This window comes from Panicum virgatum, chromosome 2K (genome assembly GCF_016808335.1).
Source record: "Panicum virgatum strain AP13 chromosome 2K, P.virgatum_v5, whole genome shotgun sequence".
Lineage (NCBI taxonomy): Eukaryota > Viridiplantae > Streptophyta > Magnoliopsida > Poales > Poaceae > Panicum > Panicum virgatum.
The window spans coordinates 34,050,374-34,071,583 of record NC_053137.1 but is presented as its reverse complement, the minus strand read 5'-3'; the positions used below and the strand labels follow the sequence as shown (position 1 = coordinate 34,071,583).

The 21,210-nt window shown below is 46.5% G+C and overlaps 1 protein-coding gene and 1 pseudogene across 9 annotated transcripts; one reads left to right on the top strand and one right to left on the bottom strand.

The window, feature by feature from the left end:
* Nucleotides 1-4,169: 4,169 nt before the first annotated feature.
* LOC120673959 lies at nt 4,170-20,049 on the top strand. 9 transcript variants are annotated; one of them, XM_039955037.1, is made up of 5 exons: nt 4,170-4,516; nt 4,604-4,763; nt 5,637-6,499; nt 8,713-8,823; nt 10,291-20,049. In XM_039955037.1, exon 5 carries the CDS (start codon nt 13,578-13,580, stop codon nt 15,351-15,353), a length of 1,776 nt encoding a protein of 591 aa, XP_039810971.1. In that variant the 5' UTR covers nt 4,170-4,516; nt 4,604-4,763; nt 5,637-6,499; nt 8,713-8,823; nt 10,291-13,577; the 3' UTR covers nt 15,354-20,049. The 9 variants fall into 9 exon arrangements, 2 of the variants coding, with proteins under 2 accessions (XP_039810971.1, XP_039810958.1); XM_039955024.1 differs by lacking the exons at nt 4,170-4,516; nt 4,604-4,763 and having other exon boundaries at nt 6,362-6,499; nt 10,772-19,632; XR_005674937.1 differs by lacking the exons at nt 4,170-4,516; nt 4,604-4,763; nt 5,637-6,499; nt 8,713-8,823 and having other exon boundaries at nt 10,827-17,198; nt 18,476-18,558; nt 19,303-19,632.
* On the bottom strand, nt 5,479-18,811 carry LOC120695234 (annotated as a pseudogene).
* Nucleotides 20,050-21,210: the final 1,161 nt, after the last annotated feature.

Below are 21,210 nucleotides of genomic sequence, written 5' to 3'. Positions count from 1 at the left end.
AGAAGGACAAGGGGGCAAAGAGCACTTCTTCTGAACCTGCCGCTCACCGGCATCGGAACGCGGCGCAGGACTCCGGCGGCTCGTGACGAGCGGCCATGGGAAATCGACGGAGCGTATTGGACTGAAACTCGAATTTTTTTATTTTTAACCTATTTTTAAATTTTATTTTAAAAATAACCCATCCAAATAAATATTTGCAGATCTAACCCTTTTGGTCGCGCCAGTCCGCATGGCGTGACAAAAATATATTGTCGCGCCATATGTATTGGCGTGACAAGTTGAACCATGTTGGCACGCACTTGAGTGCTCGGAAGGGGTCTGCCAGCGCATATTCCACGTGTCAATTTTGTCATGTCACTCCCACCGACGTGACGGTATAGTTTTGTCACGCCACCTCGCCGACGCGACAAAGTCTGACCTTAGAAAAATTATATCTTTTTCATACGAACTCGGATGAAGATGATTTTTATATGAAAATTGTAGCCCTCAACGAGATCTACAACTTTGTAGTTTTGAGTGTTTTCATTTGAAGTCATTAGTATGCTTAAATAATTTATTTAAGCTTTTAACAGTATATTAAGCACTTGTACCTATATCAGATCATCTCCTACTTTGCGTGTTTATCATGATTCCACCAATTAAGTTCTATATAACATTTGATATATGAAATAGTATGAATTAAATTATAATAATTTAATAAGAAATACAATGAGAAATCAAACTATATAAAACTATATAATTGTTGAATATAGAATATAATGTAATACTTTAGATATTAATGGTAGCTAATATGATGTAATCAGGAGATCAAATAGCTAAATTGATATTGCATAAACATAGATTGTTGATCAAAGCTGTATTACTCTTTATGACTAGAGAAAATAGATTGGGCGGGACCTTAGTAATTGCTTAGTTTGTCTTTTGCGATGTATGAACATTCCAACGCTTAGGTTATTTCAGATTCATCTCAGAATTAGCAATCTTATCATATGTTTTATCTATTTGATACCAACAACTCAAATACTTTAAACTTTTATTAAAACTTTCTTCCACGTTGTAGTATAAGATTCATATTACAATTTTTATATTGGCTACAACTTCACTATTCAACTAAATTTCAAACTTGAAACTCTATAAACTGACAAATAGGTCACATTGCTCTTCTTCAAATACTTATTCAAATTCAAATATTTTTGAATGATATTTAAACTTATTTCATTCATTTGGTCTAGTCTTAATCTTGTCCACCTATTTATACTATTTTTTCTACCATTTCATATTTTAAATACTCAAAAATCCCTGAAACTCCCGTCTTCCTCCGGCGCCGCTCCTCCGCTCCGCTGATGCGCCGGATCCACCGCCCCCCCCCCCCGACCTCCGGCACTGCTCCTCCGCCTCCTCTTCGACGTGGTGAGCTCCCTCCCCTTCCTCCCCCTCCCCTTCCCCTTGTCGCGCCTCCTCCCCACGCCGAGCTGGCCATGTTAGGGTTAGGGTTAGAATTAGAACATGTGGGGCCCTGCTGTCATCCCTTGTTAGGGTTAGGGATTAGGTTAGAACTTTTTTCATTTCATGTGAATGGGAGCACATGAATTAGTGAATTTTTGTTATACTATAAATTTTATTACTCATATTTACTCAATAGGAATACTGTTAGATATTTCGTGGTGGTGGTCACGGTGGCGGTCGTGGTAGGGGTCGTGGGCTTATGGACATAGTTCTGCTAGGCGGCGCCTAGGCAGCGATTAGGCGCACTTAATCGCTAGGCGAAGCCCGTCGCCTGGCCTAAGGGGGTAGGCGGGTACCTAGGCGGCTGCCCAGCTGTTGCTGGCGAAAGGCCACCAGATCCGCCATGGCAGGGACGCGTGGGGGCGGCGCGGAGGTCGGGCGACGATGGGAACATGAGGCAGCAGCGTTCGGTGGGGGAAGAGGCGGTGGCAGCGGGCAGATCCGCCAAGGCGCTCTCTAGGCGGCGGAGGATGCAGGGGCAGCCGCAGGTGTACGGAGGAGGGGGAGGAGGTAGGGGACAGAGACCCGCGGCGGCGGCGGCGGAGGCTGGGATGGCGGGGGCAGAGGAGGCGGGGGCGATGCAGGGGCGAGAGGCGGGGGCGAACGAGGGGAGGGGAGGCGTCGGGGAGAGGATAAGGTGGGAGGTGGGCTGTTTGATGGGCTTCCTTTTCGACTAAAGGCCCACTGGTCCCCTGTTTTTCTTTTCTTTTAGAGGTACATATGATGTATGGCAAGGTATATGTATGTATATGGCACCGCCTAGGAAAACGCCTAGGAACGCCTAGGCGCGATTAATCCCGCCTAGGCGCTAGGCTATGGGTTGCCGCCTAGAAACCGCCTAGCGCCTAGCTGAACCATGCTTATGGACTATCGTGATGCTCAACAGCTAGGCATACACTTCTATGAAGCCGTTGCCTTACCACCGAGTGATCGAACGCGCGGAACAATTCCAAACGTTGTAAAATTCATTTGTTATTTTCATATGGTTTTGCCTACACTTCAAAAAATTCTGAATTTGCTCACATACAATGCAGCTTATCAACTTTATTAGATGGATTAAAGATGTTGTCGAAGGGTTTGGGTGGTACTACTCCTGTGACGCGACTCGAGCTTTTTCGGCAACCGGATTTCAAAAGGGTACATATTTCTTTTCAAGTACCTGTTTGACATGTAGATTTCTCCTCGATGGAACCAGTAGAGGATCCAATCTCCTCGACGATATTCATGGTTTCAATTGCCGCAATGGGTGGAGACGCACAGATTTGGACAGCTTATGAGAGGCTAGCGGTGGATGCCTACTTGCAGCAGCTTAAGGATCATGGGTACTTTGTACCCGACTTTTCATAATTTCGAATTAAGCAGCTACAGGCGAGAGGAAGCAGTATTATTCTGACTACAGAAAGGCTTTGTTGGCTTAATCGACAAAACAGAGTATGAGATTTTCTTTTTAGTCATTGTTAACTTTAGTAATGTTACATTGTTCTTTCAACTTTCATAACGTTATTATCACCTTTCAGGATCTCATCAATGGTGAATATACGATTGCGGCAGTTAGCTTTCGGGCTATTCTGAATCAAGTCATGGACAACTTAGATTTGGCTTATATGGGTGGAGAGTTATTTTTTACAAGAGATTTAAGATTCCAAGCAAAGCTCTCCTTTTGCATGAGAGGTCAGCCAAACACTCCATTGTTCGATATTTGTAGTTCTATATGTGGTAGGCATTGGAAAGTGGAGGAGAGCGCAATTGTTCGTGCTTAGTATATTTTGATGAAGTTCTAGGCTAGACGATTGGAGATCTCAACTATCTTAGATATCTACGGTTGCGAGCATTTCAGTAGCTTAAAATTTGTAATATGCATGAATGTACCTCTACTATTATCATTGAACAACTTGTACCACTACTCCTTTATCTTATAAAATTTGATTGCATTTGTTATTTGAGTGATGGATCCGAATGGGTCAATGTAGACCTAGCTTGGTAGATATATATAGCAGGAATTAAAAACAAATTGCTAATTATTTTGACGGGATGGAAATTTATTTAAGGGGCGGGCCACCCCCATCCGGGTCAGGGGCGGGTGGGGGGTGGCCCGCCTTTATAAACGGAATTTTAGGGGCGGTTTCGCTACCCGCCTCTGAAAATATGTATTTTTAGCAGCGAGAACTAACAACGGGCGCGCTATCCGTCTCTAAAAATATATTTTTATTTGCTCCTAAAAATACTTTTCGTAGTAGTGGATAGTACGAGAGGGGGTAAGGGGGGGGGTGAAAAAAGTTTAGGGGCGGTGGCTGCAAATATTTTTATATTGCCAAAAGTTTATTTGAAAGAGAGTTGGGTGAATTTGTATACGATGGTATATTGCTTCATTCATTGAAAAAAATAATTTGATTAACTGTCTTCGCGTGCTCGTAATGTCATTTATACTGATCTCAACTTTATTTATGCTTTGTGGATATATTAATTTTTAGATTAATTGGATCCGTACTATTACAATTTTTCAAGTTTATCGATCTGCCATTACAAATTTACAATTCACCTATTTAAAAATATATCATTACAATTTATTATTTATTTAAAATTTATATGTATTTGATGTTTTTAGATCCACTCACATGTCTCTGTATTTTCGTATGTTCCAAATTACTCATCTTTACCTCTTTTCTCTCCACTCGCTGATACGCGGGTCTCACGTCGTCTTCTTTCCCCTTCCTTTCTTCCTCCCCTCATCCCCTCTCTCCTCTCCATGGCGTCGGCGCGTTCCGGTCCCACTCCCCCTCGTAGCAACGCACGGCAATCTAGTCTGTCGTGAAATGCTATATACGCCACGGCAGGCGCGAGGAGGCATGATGCGGCGGTGAGCACGGAGGCCGGAGGCCGCCATGGCCGCCGCGGCCTTCCTCCTGCGCCTGGGCGGCGCCGGCGTTGCTTCCTCCCACGTGCGGGGCTGCCCCGCCGCCTCCTCGCCTCCCACACGGCGGCGGCCTCGGCAGCCTCATCTTCCGGGAAGGTGTGGTGATTCCTTTCTGCTCCCGTGGCCCCCCGGCCCCTAATCCTCTGCTGCGGCACGCGTTTGGGCGCACGCGTTTGTTTGCAGGTGGTGGTGGTGGAGTGCAGTTCCTCCTCCTCATCCATGGCGGCGGCCCGCTTCCGAGGCCTCCTCTATTTCCGTGGACCCATCCTACCTGTGGAGCCATGGGGCGCGCTCAAGATCACCGCCTTCGCCATTCCCCTGCTGCGGCGGACGATGACAGCCGGTATTCTCCTCCACCGTTCCTCTCTTCTCCTCCACGCCGGATACCCTCTCCTGATCTCCTCGACCGCGGCGGCCAGCACGCCAGAGGCCCCGTTCCTATAGGTCCTGCTTGGTTTCGATCTTTCTACAATGCAGCGCTCAAGAGTTTTAGTCAGAACTTGCTGTTCGCTTGGTGATTGTGTCTGGGAAAGAACAAAGGCATCGTTAGCGTTGGTAGTTCGCTGATTAGTTCTTTGTCTGAGTCATTTTGGAGTTGACCTTATCAGGATTTCGGTTATTGCATTTGGGCATCAGGGAAACAGTAACGTATTCAGATTGCATTGCAGAGGGAACGGGCATATTGCAATAGTCAGCTAGCCTGCCTGTTCGAGGCTCCTCAATTCCCAACAATTTGGTTGGGAATCGGGGCTGGCTAATTTCAGAATATTCGCTTACGACAACTAATGCCAGTTTAGTGATTCATCTTGCCTTGCGGCCTTCTGTCCATTGAACTTCATTTCAAGTGAATGAAAGAAAATCATTGCGCACATTTGAACTTATTATTTTGTGCCCTCTTAACTAGTCTTCTAGTCTTTGGACACTATAAGATGGCTAATTGTTGCCTATGCCTGCTGAAGACATAAATGTTATGCATAGTTGAACATGGGCAGTAACTGTCTTTTCTTGGTACTTACGCACTCGGGGCTACTATCTTATACACTATATATACACTTGCATTGAAATCCACCATACTCCATTTATCTTCTTTTTCTCTGTTCAGAATCTACCTCCTTTGGAACTTAAGGTATTTGATGCTGATGCAGCACACAATGCCAAATAGCATACTAAGTGCAATATGCAGAACTGTGACCAGGACGAAGTAGTCATCTTGCAGGCCTAAATATTCCTCCAAGAACACCCTAACTGGCTGCTCTGGTTGGCCTGGTACACGAATCAGCTCTGTGCGGTCTCCAAGCTGTGAGAACACGAGTCCATACACAGTCCATGCCGCTGGATCAGCCCAGTACATCCACCTCCACCAAGCCGGCATCATCTAGAGGTGAATGATATTGCATCATATGCATGTGCAATTTTCTGTTGCATAATAGGAGCATCTATTGTACTGCCCAGATGTATGTGTACTACGGATGCATACTGAGGAGAGGGGACTGAAGAAGGAAGAGAGGGGACTGAAGAAGGAAAAAAAAAACCTTTCTTGCGACAATGAAGCCAGAGAAGACATTCCATAATCATGAAGATAAGGAATGATAGACCAGCATCTATCTCTATGTTGGGTGTAAGTGCAACAGCCATCATCCCATAGAGTGTGTAGTCGGTGAAGCTCAGTATCATGTATAGGACAAACCAGAAGAACTTTGTGATAGTCAGTTGGAATCCAACCATGGGGTACACGATAGACGAGAATATGAACACTTGGATAAGCATATAGGGTATTTCAACTCCTATCTGCACAAGGAAATCCGATATGGATCATTAATTTTCCTTTTTCAGGTCAGCTAAAATCATAGATTATCAGAGCTAGCCAGTTACAACTGTTCGTATACCTGAGCAATGACATATGCCATGGAGGAGTACATGTCAGACGCCTTCTCACAGTAGAACACAACTTTCTCCATGGCTACAATAGGCTGCAATGTGCTGCAATTCACAAGGCCTAAGAAAAGTGCTGATGCATATGCAATTCCAAGAATATTGAACACGTCTTGTTCCTCCTTGCTGTTGTGCAATAAAAGGAAGGTAAGTTTCTTATTAGATATGGTCAACTTTGAATTGATGAAAATCAGTATTGCTGAGCACTCAGCGATGCTTACATTGTTGAACCAATTTGCCAGAACACAATGCCAAAAGTGACTGAGATACCAAATGTATTTAGGAAGCGTGCAACATTTAGTTTTGGGTTTTTCCAGAAAGAGCAATGCTACTTCCATAGACATGCCATGCATTGTGCCTTAAAGTTTGGCCAATATCCGGGTGGAAAATATAGATCTTTCTGGTCAGCTCTTTGCTTGATTAATTCATCAACTAGAGCCATGTTCTCCCTGCAGATATATTATAATTCAGTGGTATACTATGTTCTAATTTATTTGAATTTGATGTGAATGGCTATATCTTTTAATTGACAAGAATGTGCTTGCATTTTTCTTACTTATACAATGCTGATTTTTGGTAAACTTCGGAATAGTCCACTGCAATTGCATATTCCATGGCATGTGAAGTGATATCTAGCACCCACGCAGCTGGGTTTTGGCTGTCCTTGATACCGGGCACTCCGGGAATAGCCTAATAAGGAAGTAGTTAATTTCTCCCCATTAAGAAAATATTTTGTTAGCTCAAGCATTAATCTCACCTCAAAATACTTTATCAAACTGCTAGATAGTGGGCCTAGTGAACCACTGTAGATGAGCTGACCTCCTCTTTTCATAAGTAACAGCTGCAATGGTAAGAAGGAAGTCAAGTTGTCGAAGTTTGCTAACAATGTGATACTCCCTTTACTGCCCATAACACTAAATTGAGCTGTTTGTACTCTCAAAAAAAAATTGAGCTGTTTGTTAAGGATCTTTATATGATAGAACAGATTGAAAATCAACCTTCCTTTATGGTTCTATCTGGTAGAATTAGGCCTATATATAATTTCCATAAAATGTATACCTCATCAAAAGATTCAAAAATCTCAATGCTTGGCTGATGAATTGTGCAAACCACAGTACGCCCGGTGTTCACTGTCTTCCGTACTGTTCGCATGACAATAGCTGCTGCACGAGCATCCAAACCAGTTGTTGGCTCATCCATGAAAATGATAGAAGGGCTAGCAACTAGTTCCACCGCTATAGTAAGTCTTTCGCTGCTCAGCTGATAGGCCAGTTACCCCAGGAGTGCTCACCATAGCACATCTCAAGTCACTTAGCTCTACTTGTCCCGTAACTTCTTCTACAAATATCTAAGACATGTGAAAAAGGAAATTTGTGATCTTCCCGCAGACTGAGTTCTGGTATTTTTAGAAAAAGAAAAGAAAAGTTAGCTTACATTTCTTTGTTGAGGATTAAAATCTGAAGGCAATCGAAGGTATGCTGAAAACTGCAGTGACTCATAGACTGTGAGACATGGAGAATGAATGTCAGTCTGGTCGCAGTAACCGAGATCCTTGAGAATGTCTCTTGCTTCTTTTGGTGGCCGGCTATATTAATAGTACCTTCAATATATCCTCCTGTCTTTCTTCCTGCCAAAACATCAAGCAGTGTTGTTTTCGCAGCACCAGTGATCCCCATTAATGCTGTTAGCACCCCTGGCCTGAACGCGCCACTAACATCTCGTAATAGCTGAAGCTTCTTTTCAGTTACTCCATGCTTTCTAATTTCCTAGTATTATTTTTGCATTGTCAGAAAAAATACAAGAAATGTTGAGTATGTTTTTTTCCATGAATAATAAGGCAGAGAGTTTACAGTAGGCATATCAACAAAATAGTTGATTTGGCTGAACACAATGGACAATGGGTGGAACGGAAGGTTGACTTGATCACACAGGGAAACCCGACCACCAACAGTTTGATCTCTGTACTGTATATCCTGAACCTTTTGAGATTTTGTATTGACATGATGTTCCTGGGGAGCTAAAAATTATTTGAAACAGAGTAAGTGTCCTACTTAATTGGTCAACATGAACGAGGATTGATTTTGTAAATGCACATACAATTTAGGAACTCCAATGCAATTATGCTTAGGATGTTGAAGATCAGGGAGAAACCAAATAAAACGCCAACGCAAACCCAGTACCAGTTCCACTCATGTATTAATCCTCTGACCTCAAGGATAGCTTGCCCCGTGCTATTAGCATTTCTGTAGTAGAATACCTGCAGTACATGGGTTATGACTCATATAATGTGTATAGTTAAAATATACTAAAGATTATATATTTAGTAAATGAGCACTTACAGTAGCCCATCTGTTGTCCAGGAATTCATTCAGAGCAACAGCATTGAGCGAATAGGTGAATGGGGAGGCCCAACAACCCCAGCGAAGCCATGGTTGGAGTTTATCTGGATGCCATTTTTTTTCAATAAGCAGGTATTAGTTGTGTTCATGCCTCAAAATCGTTAGAACCTGACTACTTTCTAATGCTTAGAAAATTTGATGGCTGTCATTTTACCTTTAGATATGATGAAGTGTGACACCCGGCCCAGAGCTTAATAGGATTAACAGGATATTCATACCAACAAGTAGCAACTTCTTTTCCGGAAGCCGATCTCCAAAGAACTCTGAGGTTAAGCGTGCTTGGCCCGGAGAAATTTGGGGATGGGTGACCGACCGGAAAGTTCTTCCCGGATGCGCACGAGTGAGGATAAAGTGTGCAGAAAAGACTGGTGTTGGTCTGTGAGGGCAGTCTATGTCCTAGAAAGCAGCCAGATGTAAGCGGGCCCGGCCTCAGGGAGGCGGGACGTTACAGAATGGTATCCGAGCCGACTCTCGCGGTTTCACGAGCACGTATGGGCGTAAATGCGGAGGCATGAGTACAGACGCGTGGGCCGACTCTCGCGGTTTCACGAGCACGTATGGGCGTAAATGCGGAGGCATGAGTACGGGCGCGTGGTGGCGCAGATGCCACCGGCATGTGGACGGGCGCGTGGCGGGTCCGTGCGCGGGCATCTGGGATAAAGCAGCCAGATGTAAGCGGGCCCGGCCTCAGGGAGGCGGGACGTTACAGAATGGTATCCGAGCCGACTCTCGCGGTTTCACGAGCACGTATGGGCGTAAATGCGGAGGCATGAGTACAGACGCGTGGGCCGACTCTCGCGGTTTCACGAGCACGTATGGGCGTAAATGCGGAGGCATGAGTACGGGCGCGTGGTGGCGCAGATGCCACCGGCATGTGGACGGGCGCGTGGCGGGTCCGTGCGCGGGCATCTGGGATGCGCCGTTGGCACTGGACGCACGGACGTGGCCAAGAGAGGACGTTCCTGGCTTGGGATTGACCGACGAGGACTTGTCTCTAAAGAGGGTGAGTATGTGACACCCCGACCCAGGGCTTAATAGGATTAATAGGATACTCATACCAACAAGTTGCAACTTCTTTTCCGGAAGCCGATCTCCAAAAAACTCCGAGGTTAAGCGTGCTTGGCCCGGAGAAATTTGGGGATGGGTGACCGACCGGGAAGTTCTTCCCGGATGCACACGAGTGAGGACAAAATGTGCAGAAAAGATTGGTGTTGGTTTGTGAGGGCAGTCTATATCCTAGAAAACAGCCAGATGTAAGCGGACTCGGCCTCGGGGAGGCGGGATGTTACATGAAGCCTCCAAGTATGAAAATTGCAATAAGAGCTTCAGTCCCTAGCATGTTTGCCATTACCTGTGTTCTTCCTAGGGATGCTAGCAAACCATAAAGACTCGTTGACATTTGATGCATCACGAAGAGGACCAGTAACTGCTGAAAAAATCTACAAGATTGAAGCCTTATTCAATCAGCATATTCATAATTTTGTTTTTGCATATTACAGTGAGATCTATGGTTTCTAAATTGTCAATATTACCTAACAGGCGATGGGGCATAGCCAATGGCAAAGTAGGTCGAACAAGTCCAAAGCCCTGTCTCCATCAGTGACATTGGGATGCTTATAAGAAAAGTCGAGCAAAGGATAGCCCAGCCGGGCAATCTTAGCAGCTCTTTTTGCTTGTAGGATATTGGAAGCCTCTTTACAGTCATTGTAAGTTCAGTCATACCATTGAAGTTTACGGCAGCAACAGCCATAAAGAGAGCTCCCATATACTTGTTGCCATCAAATATCGTATCTTGGCTCATTTCTGTTCTAAAGAAAAGCGTTGAGAGTATAAAAGCTAGAAAAGTGATCTGTATGGCCTTCAATATTTGAACTGGAGAGTTTCTCTTTAATAGGAGTACTTCTCTCAGAAAGCAAGCTTTGAAAATGTTCCAATGTGATATGCTTTGTCTTTCATGTGATTGACATAATATCCTGTCTTGTTTCATTTTATGTTTATTGCATTTCTCATCTTCCACAAGTTGAGGAAGATTGTAGGTCCTGAAGCATTTTACAAACCTTTCGACGGCATGGTACTGTTACTCTCTTTCATCACCTGTCCAATACTGCTGCTGGTCCATCCTTGAGGTTACCTACCCAATGCAAAGAGTTGAATTTTCGTTGTACTAATTGGGAAAAAAATATATTTTGTTATTTATGTATTACACTTTTGGAAAATAGATGATCTTAAATTCTTGCACTTTTAGTTTTTTTTTTCTCGAACACGCTGGAGAGCTGCGTATCATTGTATTAATAGGAGAAGAAAAGAGAACACACCCACACACACACCCCGGACAAAAGTTGGAAACTAATCACACGTCACACTAGTTACACAGACCAACACAAGAACCAGCAAACTAACCCACTCCCTGGACAGAGAGCAGGGTAAGGCCCCTAGCTCCTGCTAAGCTCCACATTGCACTTTTAATTATCTGCTCACATGAGAGGATCATGAATGGTGCATCTCTTCTAGGTATCCAAGTCCTAACCATGTAATTTGATATATCATAATACTTAACAACCAAGTAGGATTTGATTTTAGATCTCTTCAACTTAGTATGTACCTGTTGCCCAGGTAACTCACAATCTCATGGGAAAGGCCGGAGGTCAGCTTGACCAGAGGCCGCTTGATTGAATTGAAATGGAGTTCACGGTTACATAGAGAAGGGGATGCTCTGTTTATATAGCAGGAGCTCACCCACTAAAGTGCTTAAAGCAAAAAGCAGCCCGGCTCATCAACTTGGAAGCCAAGGCAAGTCTAAACAAGAAACTAATGCATAATTAAGATAAAAACACTAGGCTTATAGGCTATCAATCTCCCCCTAAGCCTAGTGTTGAGTGATCTACTTTAGCCCGATCTTCTCCCTCATCTCCTGGAACTTAGTCTTGCCCAGCGACTTGGTGAGGATGTCGGCCAGCTGATCAGTAGTGGGAATGTGTTCAGCCTTGATGCTCCCGTCTTCCAGGCAATCCCTGATGAAGTGGTACTTGATCCGGATATGCTTGCTCCTCCCATGGAAGACGGGGTTCTTGGCCAGAGCTAAGGCTGACCTGCTGTCCACCTTGAGCTCCACCACATCCGCGCTGCTGCCCCGCAGCTCCCTGAGCAGTCTGGACAGCCACAGCGCTTGCGTGGCGGTTGATGCGGCGGCGATGTACTCCGCCTCACAGCTGGACAGCGCCACCACCTTTTGCTTTGTGGATTGCCAGCAGACCAAGCAGCCACCGAGGAAGAACATGGTCCCGCTGGTGCTCTTGCTTGTGTCGACGTCGCCGGCGAGTTCACTGTTGCAGTAGCCGGTGAAGCGCATCGCACCAGAGGCGCACTTGTAGTGCAGGCCGAAGTCCAGCGTCCCCGCGACGTAGCGCAGGATCCGCTTGACAGCCTGCAAGTGCTCCGCCGTCGGACGCTCCATGAATCGGCTCACGTACCCGACCGCGAACGCCAGGTCCGGCCGGGTGTGGATGAGGTAGCGGAGACTGCCCACCAGCCAGCGATAGTGAGTAGGATCAACCTCCTCTGCTTCACTATCGCGACTGAGCTTGAGCTTCTCCATTGGTGTGTGGACAGGGTTGCAGCCCTCCATGCCGCCGAGCTCCAGGATGCGCTTGGCATAGTGAGCTTGGCGAAGCATGATGCCGCCTGCGTCCTGGTGCACTTCAATGCCGTGGTAGAAGCTCAGTAGCCCGAGGTCGCTCATGTCGAACCTCTGCTTCATGGCCGCCTTGAACTTCTCCACCTTCCCTGCATCTGCGCCGGCGATGATGAGGTCGTCGATGTAGACCCCGACCAGCAGGACAGAGCGCCCGCAGCCCCGCCGGTACATCGCCGCCTCGTGCGCGCTCTGTTGGAAGCCCATCTCCTTGAGCATGGCATCCAGCTTCGCGTTCCAGGCCCGCGGCGCCTGCCTGAGTCCGTACAACGCCTTGCGCAGGCGATACACCTTGTCTTCTTCTCCGGGGACGGCGAAGCCGGGTGGCTGTCGCACGTACACCTCCTCCTTGAGGTCCCCGTTGGGGAAGGCGGACTTCACGTCCATGTGGTGCACGCCCCATCCTTCCTGGGCTGCTAGCACGAGAAGGACACAGACGGACTCCATCCTCGCCACCGGCGCGAATGCGTCGTCTTAGTTGATCCCCTCCTGCTAGACGAAGCCACGCGCCACTAGCCGCGCCTTGTGCTTGATCACGGCACCCTTTCTCGTCCTTCTTGAGCTTGAAGACCCATTTCAGGGTGATTGGGCAGTGACCGGTCGGCGAATCAATGAGCTCCCAAGTCCTGTTCTACTCCACGGACTCGAGCTCCAGCTGCATCGCCTCGTGCCACACTGGATCGCCCTGTGCCTCCGCATACGTGGACGGCTCTCCAGCGTGCGTCAGGTGCAGCTCCGCGCACACCCGCGACTCCACCTCTGGTACAGCTTCGTCGCCGAGGATGTTGTCGATCCTGCGGTACCGGAGAGGCTCGCCGTCGTAGAACGCGTCGAGGCGGTCCTCATCATCCTGCAGAGGGGTGGTTGACTCAATTTGAGTCTGCGCTGCCCCTCCAGGAGTTGCCGAAGCAAGGGATGGCGAGGGCGAAGTCGAAGCAAGGGATGGCGCGGAAGCAGGGGACGGAGCGGAAGCTGAGTAGGGCGCACCGCCCGTTGATGCTACGCTCCCAATCTCCCCCGGAGATGGAGATCGAGGCAAGGGTGAGGCCGCGGTCGCAGAGGCGTCTTGCGCATCTTGTCCGCCGGCGTCGATCAGCTCGTCGTCGAAGACGAGCTCCTCTACCACCGACGCAGCATGATCTGCCCTCTTGCTCCAGTCCCATCCGCGTGTCTCGTCGAAGACGACGTCGCGCAACACGAGCACGCACCGCGACACCAGGTCGTAGACGCGGTATGCCTTGGCGCCGTCCGCGTAGCCGATGAAGACGCTCGGCCTGCTGCGGTCGTCGAGCTTCCGCACCTGGTTCAGCTCCTTGACGAAGCAGTGGCAGCCGAAGACGCGCAGGTGCGCCACCACCGGAGCTCGCCCATGCCAAGCCTCGTAAGGTGTCTTGCCTTGCAGGCTCTTGGTCGGCGATCGGTTCAGCGGGTGGACCGCTGTGGCCACCGCTTCTCCCCAGAACTTGGCCGGCATGCCTCGCTGCTTGAGCAGAGCCCGCGCCGTAGCCACCACGGTCTGATTTCTCCGCTCTACCACGCCGTTCTGCTGAGGCGAATAGGGAGCGGAGTAATGACGCGTGATACCTTCATCGGCGCAGTAGTCGGCGAGTTATGCGGCGGTGAATTCCCGGCCGTTGTCGGTACGGAGGACGCGCAGCTTGCGCCCGCTGGCCTTCTCCGCCTCCGCCTGGACGCGCTTGATCGCGTCCGCGGTGGCCAACTTTGCTGTCAGCAGAGACACCCACATGAAGCGTGTGGCGTCATCCACCAAAAGCAAGAAGAAGTGCCTGCCGCCGAGCGTCGTCGGCGTCACCGGTCCGCACAGGTCGCCGTGCACCAGTTCCAGTGGCTCCTGCGCGCGGTACTGGGCCTGGGCGGGGAAGGGCGCATGCTTCTGCCTTGTGAGGACGCATGTGTCGCAGAGGTGGCCGTCGTGCTTGATCACCGGTATCCCGCGCACCATGTCGTCCTTGTAGAGCTTGTTCAAGGTGTCGAAGTGGAGGTGACCATAGCGCTCATGCCACAGCCACGCTTGATCATCTTTGCGCGCGGCGAGGCAAAGCTTCTGGTCCTCGGCTTGGTCAGGACGGCGCGGCTTGGCCGCGGTGAAGTGGTGGGTGTAGAGGAAGTTGGGACCGCGCAGGAATTTGATCAGGAGACGTCCGCGCTGATCCCAGACCCTCAGAACACCGCCTCGGATCCTCACTTCCGATCCGTCCTTGTCCAGCCGCCCGAGACTCATGATCGAGTTCTTGAGCACCGGGATGTAGAAGACGCCGTGCAGCAGCCACCGTTCACCGTTCTTCCCCTCGAACGAGATGGTGCCGACGCCCTGGATGTCCACCCTGGACGCGTCGCCGAACCGCATCGAGCCAGACACATCGCCGTCGAGGTCGGTGAAGAGCTCACGGCGCCCGGTCATGTGGTGGGTCGCGCCGCTGTCGAGGTACCACTCGTCGACGTCCTCTTCGACGGCGGTGTTGAGGACGACTCGGGCGTGCCGCTCATCGAGCTCGAGGAAGAGACCGTGCGCTGCTGCACGTTATGCAACCAGCTCGACGGTGCCGTGCGCGAGGAAGAGACCGACGTCGACGTCTCCCTCCGCAACATGTGCGGCACCGCGATTTCGCCGCGGCTGGGGGCAATCTCTAGCCCAGTGCCCAGCGCGGTTGCAGTTGTGGCAGGTGTCGTCGCGGCCCGCTCTGCGTTCGCCGCCAGCGTCACCTCCATGATCACCGCGTCCGCCGCCGGGATCGGTCGCGCCGCTAGCACGGTCGCCCTTGGGCTTATTCTTCCTGCCTCCACGGGGACGACGACGCTGCTCCTGGCCGTCCTTGGACGTGGTGGCGTTGTCTCCCTTCCTGCCGCCGGCGCGCCGCTGCTCGGAGTACAGCAGCTTGCCCTGCTCTAACTCCGACGCGCGTTCGCGGTCCTTGACCACCTTGAACCGCCCGGCAACGTCGTCGATGGAGAGATCCTAGAGGTCGAGGAGGGTCTCAATGGAGAAGACGAGCTGCTCGTACCTCTTGGGCATGCACCGGAGAAACTTCTCCACGGCGCGCGCCTCGTCGAGATCGGTGTCGCCGTTGCGCACCGTCTGCTCCATCAGGTTGGTGAGGCGAACTGCAAAATCTTCAATTTGCTCGTCAGGGAGAAAGGTGAGACCTTCCCACTCCTCGCGAAGGCGCTGGAGCGCGGCGCGGCGAACACGATTGCTCCCAACGCGCCTGGCTTCGATCGCCTCCCAGGCGAGCTTGGCGGTGGGCTTGTTGGCGAGGGTGGCTCCGATCTCCGGTGGGACCGAGGCGCAGAGGGCCTCCATCGCCCGGCGATCCTGCTCGAAGTCGACGTCGTCGTACTTGATGGTGTCCCACAAGAAGCGAGCTTGCATCTTCACCTTCATGAGGAGACTCCATTCATAGTAGTTCGACTGCGTGAGCATCGGCCACCCGGTGCCGATCTCACGGTAGATGTGCGCAGCCGGCGAACGCCCGCGCCGCCCGCGGTGCCGTGGTGGATATGGCGACATGCGGCGGCGGCGGTTCTTCGACTGGCGCGATCCGTCAGACTCCTCTGACTCCGCCTCTCCTTCCTCCTCTTCCGCCTCCTCCGCCTTGATCTCCGCTCGCAGAGCTGCAGCGGCTTCCACCGCGGCCTTGGCCGCGGCCGCTGCATCCGCAGCTGCCTGCGTAGCAGCTGCCTCGGCGGCCTCGAGACGCGCCTTCCGCTCCTGCGCGGCGGCGTCGTCGCCGCGCGCGCCATGGGTCTTGGAGGCGTCCGCAAGGCGGCGAGCTCTCGAGCTGGAGGTAGACATGGTGGTGGCGGCGGCTGGGGAGGGGAGAGCGCTAAAACCCTAGCTCTTGATGCCAATTGTTGCCCAGGTAACTCACAATCTCATAGGAAAGGCCGGAGGTCAGCTTGACCAAAGGCCGCTTGATTGAATTGAAATGGAGTTCACGGTTACATAGAGAAGGGGATGCTCTGCTTATATAGCAGGAGCTCACCCACTAAAGTGCTTAAAGCAAAAAGCAGCCCGGCTCATCAACTTGGAAGCCAAGGCAAGTCTAAACAAGAAACTAATGCATAATTAAGATACAAACACTAGGCTTATAGGCTATCAGTACCTATGCCGATTGCTGCATAAGATATCTTGGTGTTTCTTCTGTTTATAATTACTTGTGAATTTGTGATGGATGGCAACAAAGAACTATATGATATTTATTGGCTGTAGTATGCCAACATTCTTAGTATGTTAAGTTTCTCACAGTATTGAATATTGAATATTCAATCCTTTCTGTCTTGATATTAAGGCTCTATAAAATTCTCACAATATTGAATATTGTTATTGACTTATTGTAGCGATTTGTATTCAAATTTTGCCTGTTTTGGTTGTCTTTTTCCTTTCAGTGACTTTTTGTTTCTCTTGATCCCTGGTAACTGCATACTAGATTACTTCGTACACTATACCAAACTGAACAACTGATGGTAGTATTGATTGCAAATGTGCATCCTTAACTTCCTCCACCCAAAAGAAAAACATAAAAAGTAAAAAAAAGACATGCATGATATGTGGGCTACTTGCCCAATTAATTTGATTGTTTGTAAATGGATTTTCATTGTAAATTCATCCTCGATTTGATTTTCTTTTGTCCGGCAATGGTTTGAGATTTTTGAAGATCTCTAAGCGTCAGACATACTAGCAGATCAAAATCGTGACAGAACTCCGAAATCTACTGCTTGTGGAAGACACGTCAAAGTAAGCATAGAAATTTCTTCTTAAACTTTTGCAAATTAAGCTGTGTCATCAGGTATAACTTTTGTTGTCTACACAGGTAGCCGTATTATAATCATTTTTTATTGCACATTGTGCATTGACTACCAACTACAGAGACCTGGTTGAAAATCTTAATATTTTGAATAATTAGCACAATAAGTATAAGAACATTAGTTTAGGTTCTGGAAGGAGGAATCAGAGTTAGTATAACTAAATAAATTCAGGAAGCACATACACAAATTTGAAAAAAAAATAAAAAATGATGTAACTAGAAATGTTGATTTGTTCTAATTTATATTGACTCAGCTCTTGGAGGAAGTCAGCTACATTTTTCCTGCTAGGACATGTGAAGCCAATGGTATTAAAGAAGCCAATAACATTCTGCCGAGGACCATGATAAACAATTTGACCCTCACATAGAAGGATTATGTCATCAAATAATTCGAATGTCTCTGGAGCTGGTTGCAGCAATGAAATAACCATTGTGAGATCCATCAGATGGGCCATTTGTTGAAGAAATGTCATGATTTCAAGTGTGGTAGAACTGTCAAGGCCGGTTGATACATCATCCATAAAGAAGCATCTTGCACGACCGACTAGCATCTCCCCTGTTATTTGTTTCAACCATAGTAATGAAAAGTAACTAATAAGATTGCAGTTTGGTAACAATGAAACTAAGGAGCCTACAGTTATGGTTGAATGCTTCAAACACTGCAAACATCTGTGGTGCATTCATACAAAGAAATGATATGTGCTTTTGATATGTACTGACCATGAGTGTCTACAACTACAATGTACTACAACTACAATGTATGTTCGTGATTTGACCCTTGTGCTTTCCCATATGCTCAAAACCATTCCTCTTGTAGTTTTATTGAAAATTGCGGAATACTTCAAATGGTTTGCTAATAAGAATCTAGTTAACCTTCTGTCATCTTTTTGAGGTCCTTTCTCAGCTGTTGTTACCACTGTTCTGAAGTCAAGGCTACTATATGCTATCTTATTCTAATTGTTATTACCAAAGTAATAAATGATGGAAGGACATTTCTGTAAGAAACTAAGAATAATGTAAAACCAACATTGTTTGCAAAAATGCTTAACATACAGTAAATGCCATTCACCATTAAACCCAATATTGATACGTTTGGTTTGAAATCAAACAAGTTGGTCAACATGTTATATCTGCAGTTCTTTTCTCCCTGAAAATAATGTATGTTGCCAGTGCTTACCAATTGTTGTTCTTTTTTTCTGTCCCCCAGAAATTCCTCTGTGCAGCTCATCTCCTACTATAGTGTCAGCACAGTCAGACAATCCAAGAATCTGTATTCGGTAAACTGTTAAGGTTAAAACATTGTACCTTGATGGTACCTTCATTTATTGAAATACTTTTAAAGATTATACCTTGATGATGTAATTAGTTTTAAGGTTGCTTCCCTTTCCAAGCTTGGTTGCCTGTAGGGAACACAATTAAGCTGTTATTCTATAAAAATAAACTGAAGCTTCTTGAAAGAATGACTATGCAACACCTTGGAAAATAGGTCCTGGTACACTTCACTGCTAGTATCCATTTCCCATTGCAATGCATCTCCCAGCATCTCTGAAGTAGTTATCACCAATTGGATCAATTAATTAGCTATATCAGTTTGGATGAATGTAGCGATCGCTTAAGGATAGGTATTTAATTTTGTTTTGATAAAAAACGAGAAACACAAAGTCCTACCAAATTCATTGTTGGCCCCTAGCATGTTTGAAGCGAAATTAATTGTCTCCCTCACTGTCATTTCGGGATGATGAAGGTCATTCTGGCTGACATAAGCACAGAGGTATTGTGGTGTAGATGAACTTGTTTCAGCATTGTACATGACCTTTCCACGCAACTGTTGTCAAGAAATCACACAATTATTGATCTTGGTTATTTGATAATAAAGATAGATATCACTTGGAACCATTCTCTGCATGCTAGCTATTCTATGATTTGATTTTCACTAGTTTTTCAGCACTGGAGTTGTTACAATTGGTTCTACCTTCAAAGAAGAATCTAGTTTTCCTGCCAGTGCTCTTAAGAGGGTCGTCTTTCCTGATCCAGGTGCTCCGAGAACAAGCGTCATTCTGGACACAAGAACAACTTATTTGTTGATGTCTAGATTATTAAGTTGAAATGTTGGACAAATATTCGGATATAGTAGTCGAAACATTTCAGTTAAATTGTTCCCGGTGACAATAATTTAGATAAACTGTAGCAATATTTTCCTTTGAAGTGTTCTTTTATAGACGCCCTATATTACTTATTTTTGAATAAGTTATCGTGTCCACTACATATCAGTGAGACATCATAGTCGGCATGTAATGCTAGGTCATGTAATTAACTCTACCTGAATGATCTTATTGTCCCACTCACTCCATCTATGATTTTGAACGTCTTTGTCTTGGAGCGGCAGAGACGGAGAGAATCCAATAGAGCCTGCACCAGAAGAACTTATCAGTGAACTTTCAAAAAAAAAACTTATCAGTTGTCTAGGTTCCTTGTGGTGGAACTTGCCAATCCGGGTTTGAGTCCTTGACTTGGTATGGGTACTTGTATTTTTTAAAATTTATTCTAACTGGTGCTAATCTTTCATTGGTAGGCAACATGCCCATCGACAGTGCTAATCTTTCATTGTAGGCATCATGCCCATCGACAGCAAGACATCTACCGTGACTTCGTCGATCTCGGCATAAGTGTGTGTGCGTGTATGTTATATGTTAGCTGCATCTGTACTGTATTTCGCAAAAAAATAGAGGGAGTAATTTTTTTAAATAATATAACAGGGATTGTTCCCTACAGTAAAAATCATTCATATTTCCACTTGTACAGTGAATATTGGTGTTTTGTTCATGGTGTTGTTTGGTTCCAGAGGTTAAACTTTAGTCCATATCACATCAAAGAGAATTTTAGTATTTAGAAGTATTAAATAAAGATTAATTATAAAACTAACTACATAATTCTAGGGCTAAACTGCGAGGCGAATCTAATGAGGTATATTAATTCATGTTTAGCGGATGGTTACTGCAGCATCACTGTAGTAAATTATGTATTAATTAGGTTCATTAGCACTCCAAAATAATAAGATTTCTTTTGATGTGGCCCGGACTTAAAAAAAAGTTCATAGAAACAAACAAGGTCTAAATGTTTGTGAAAGGTTGCTGCTGGCACGACTTGTCATGCGGTGCTAGATACCATATATGTTTGACGATGCATAAATTTCATTAAAAATAGACTAAAGTACGTTTTACCCCCTCAACTTGTCAAGAAATTCGAGAAACCCGGTGAAATAGATGGTAGTTCAACTTTCAAACACTACTCTACCTCAAGTCTCGCATATGTCTTTCTTACCATTACACTACACAGTCACTTATGATTTTATAGGGTATGCTATTTTATATTACTCCCTCTTTTTTTATGACTTCTATTTTTATCACTATCCTCTAAAAATATTTTTCTATTTTATCTAAAAATTCATTTAATTGTTTACATATAGCAAAACAAATAAAAAAAGTGAAAATTCTACACTACAGTTATTGTGAACTATAGAAACAAAAAATATGCCAAGTATACTTCAATGTATATAAAGGTTAAGATTGTGCAAATCTCAAATTATGACTTGAGTTATATGAGATACTATATAGTTATAGCTATTAGAGAACTTATAATAATTTTTTGAACCATTAAATGAACTTAAATTTATAAGTTATCAACTATAAAGTTTTAGGTCTCATCATTCTATACAATTTTTATATAAAGTTTGACATCCGAGATCATAGGGAAAAGTTATATTTTCTTTTGGGTGGAACCATTTGTGGGGTGGACCATACAACCACCTTGCCCTAAAAATGTATTTTTAGGCACGGGTGATTGCATGGTCCGCCCCTATAAATGCCACTATTTTTAGGGGCGGGTCATGACGTCACCCGCACTTAGAAATGCTCTTTTTATGGCGGGTGGCGCTATTAACCA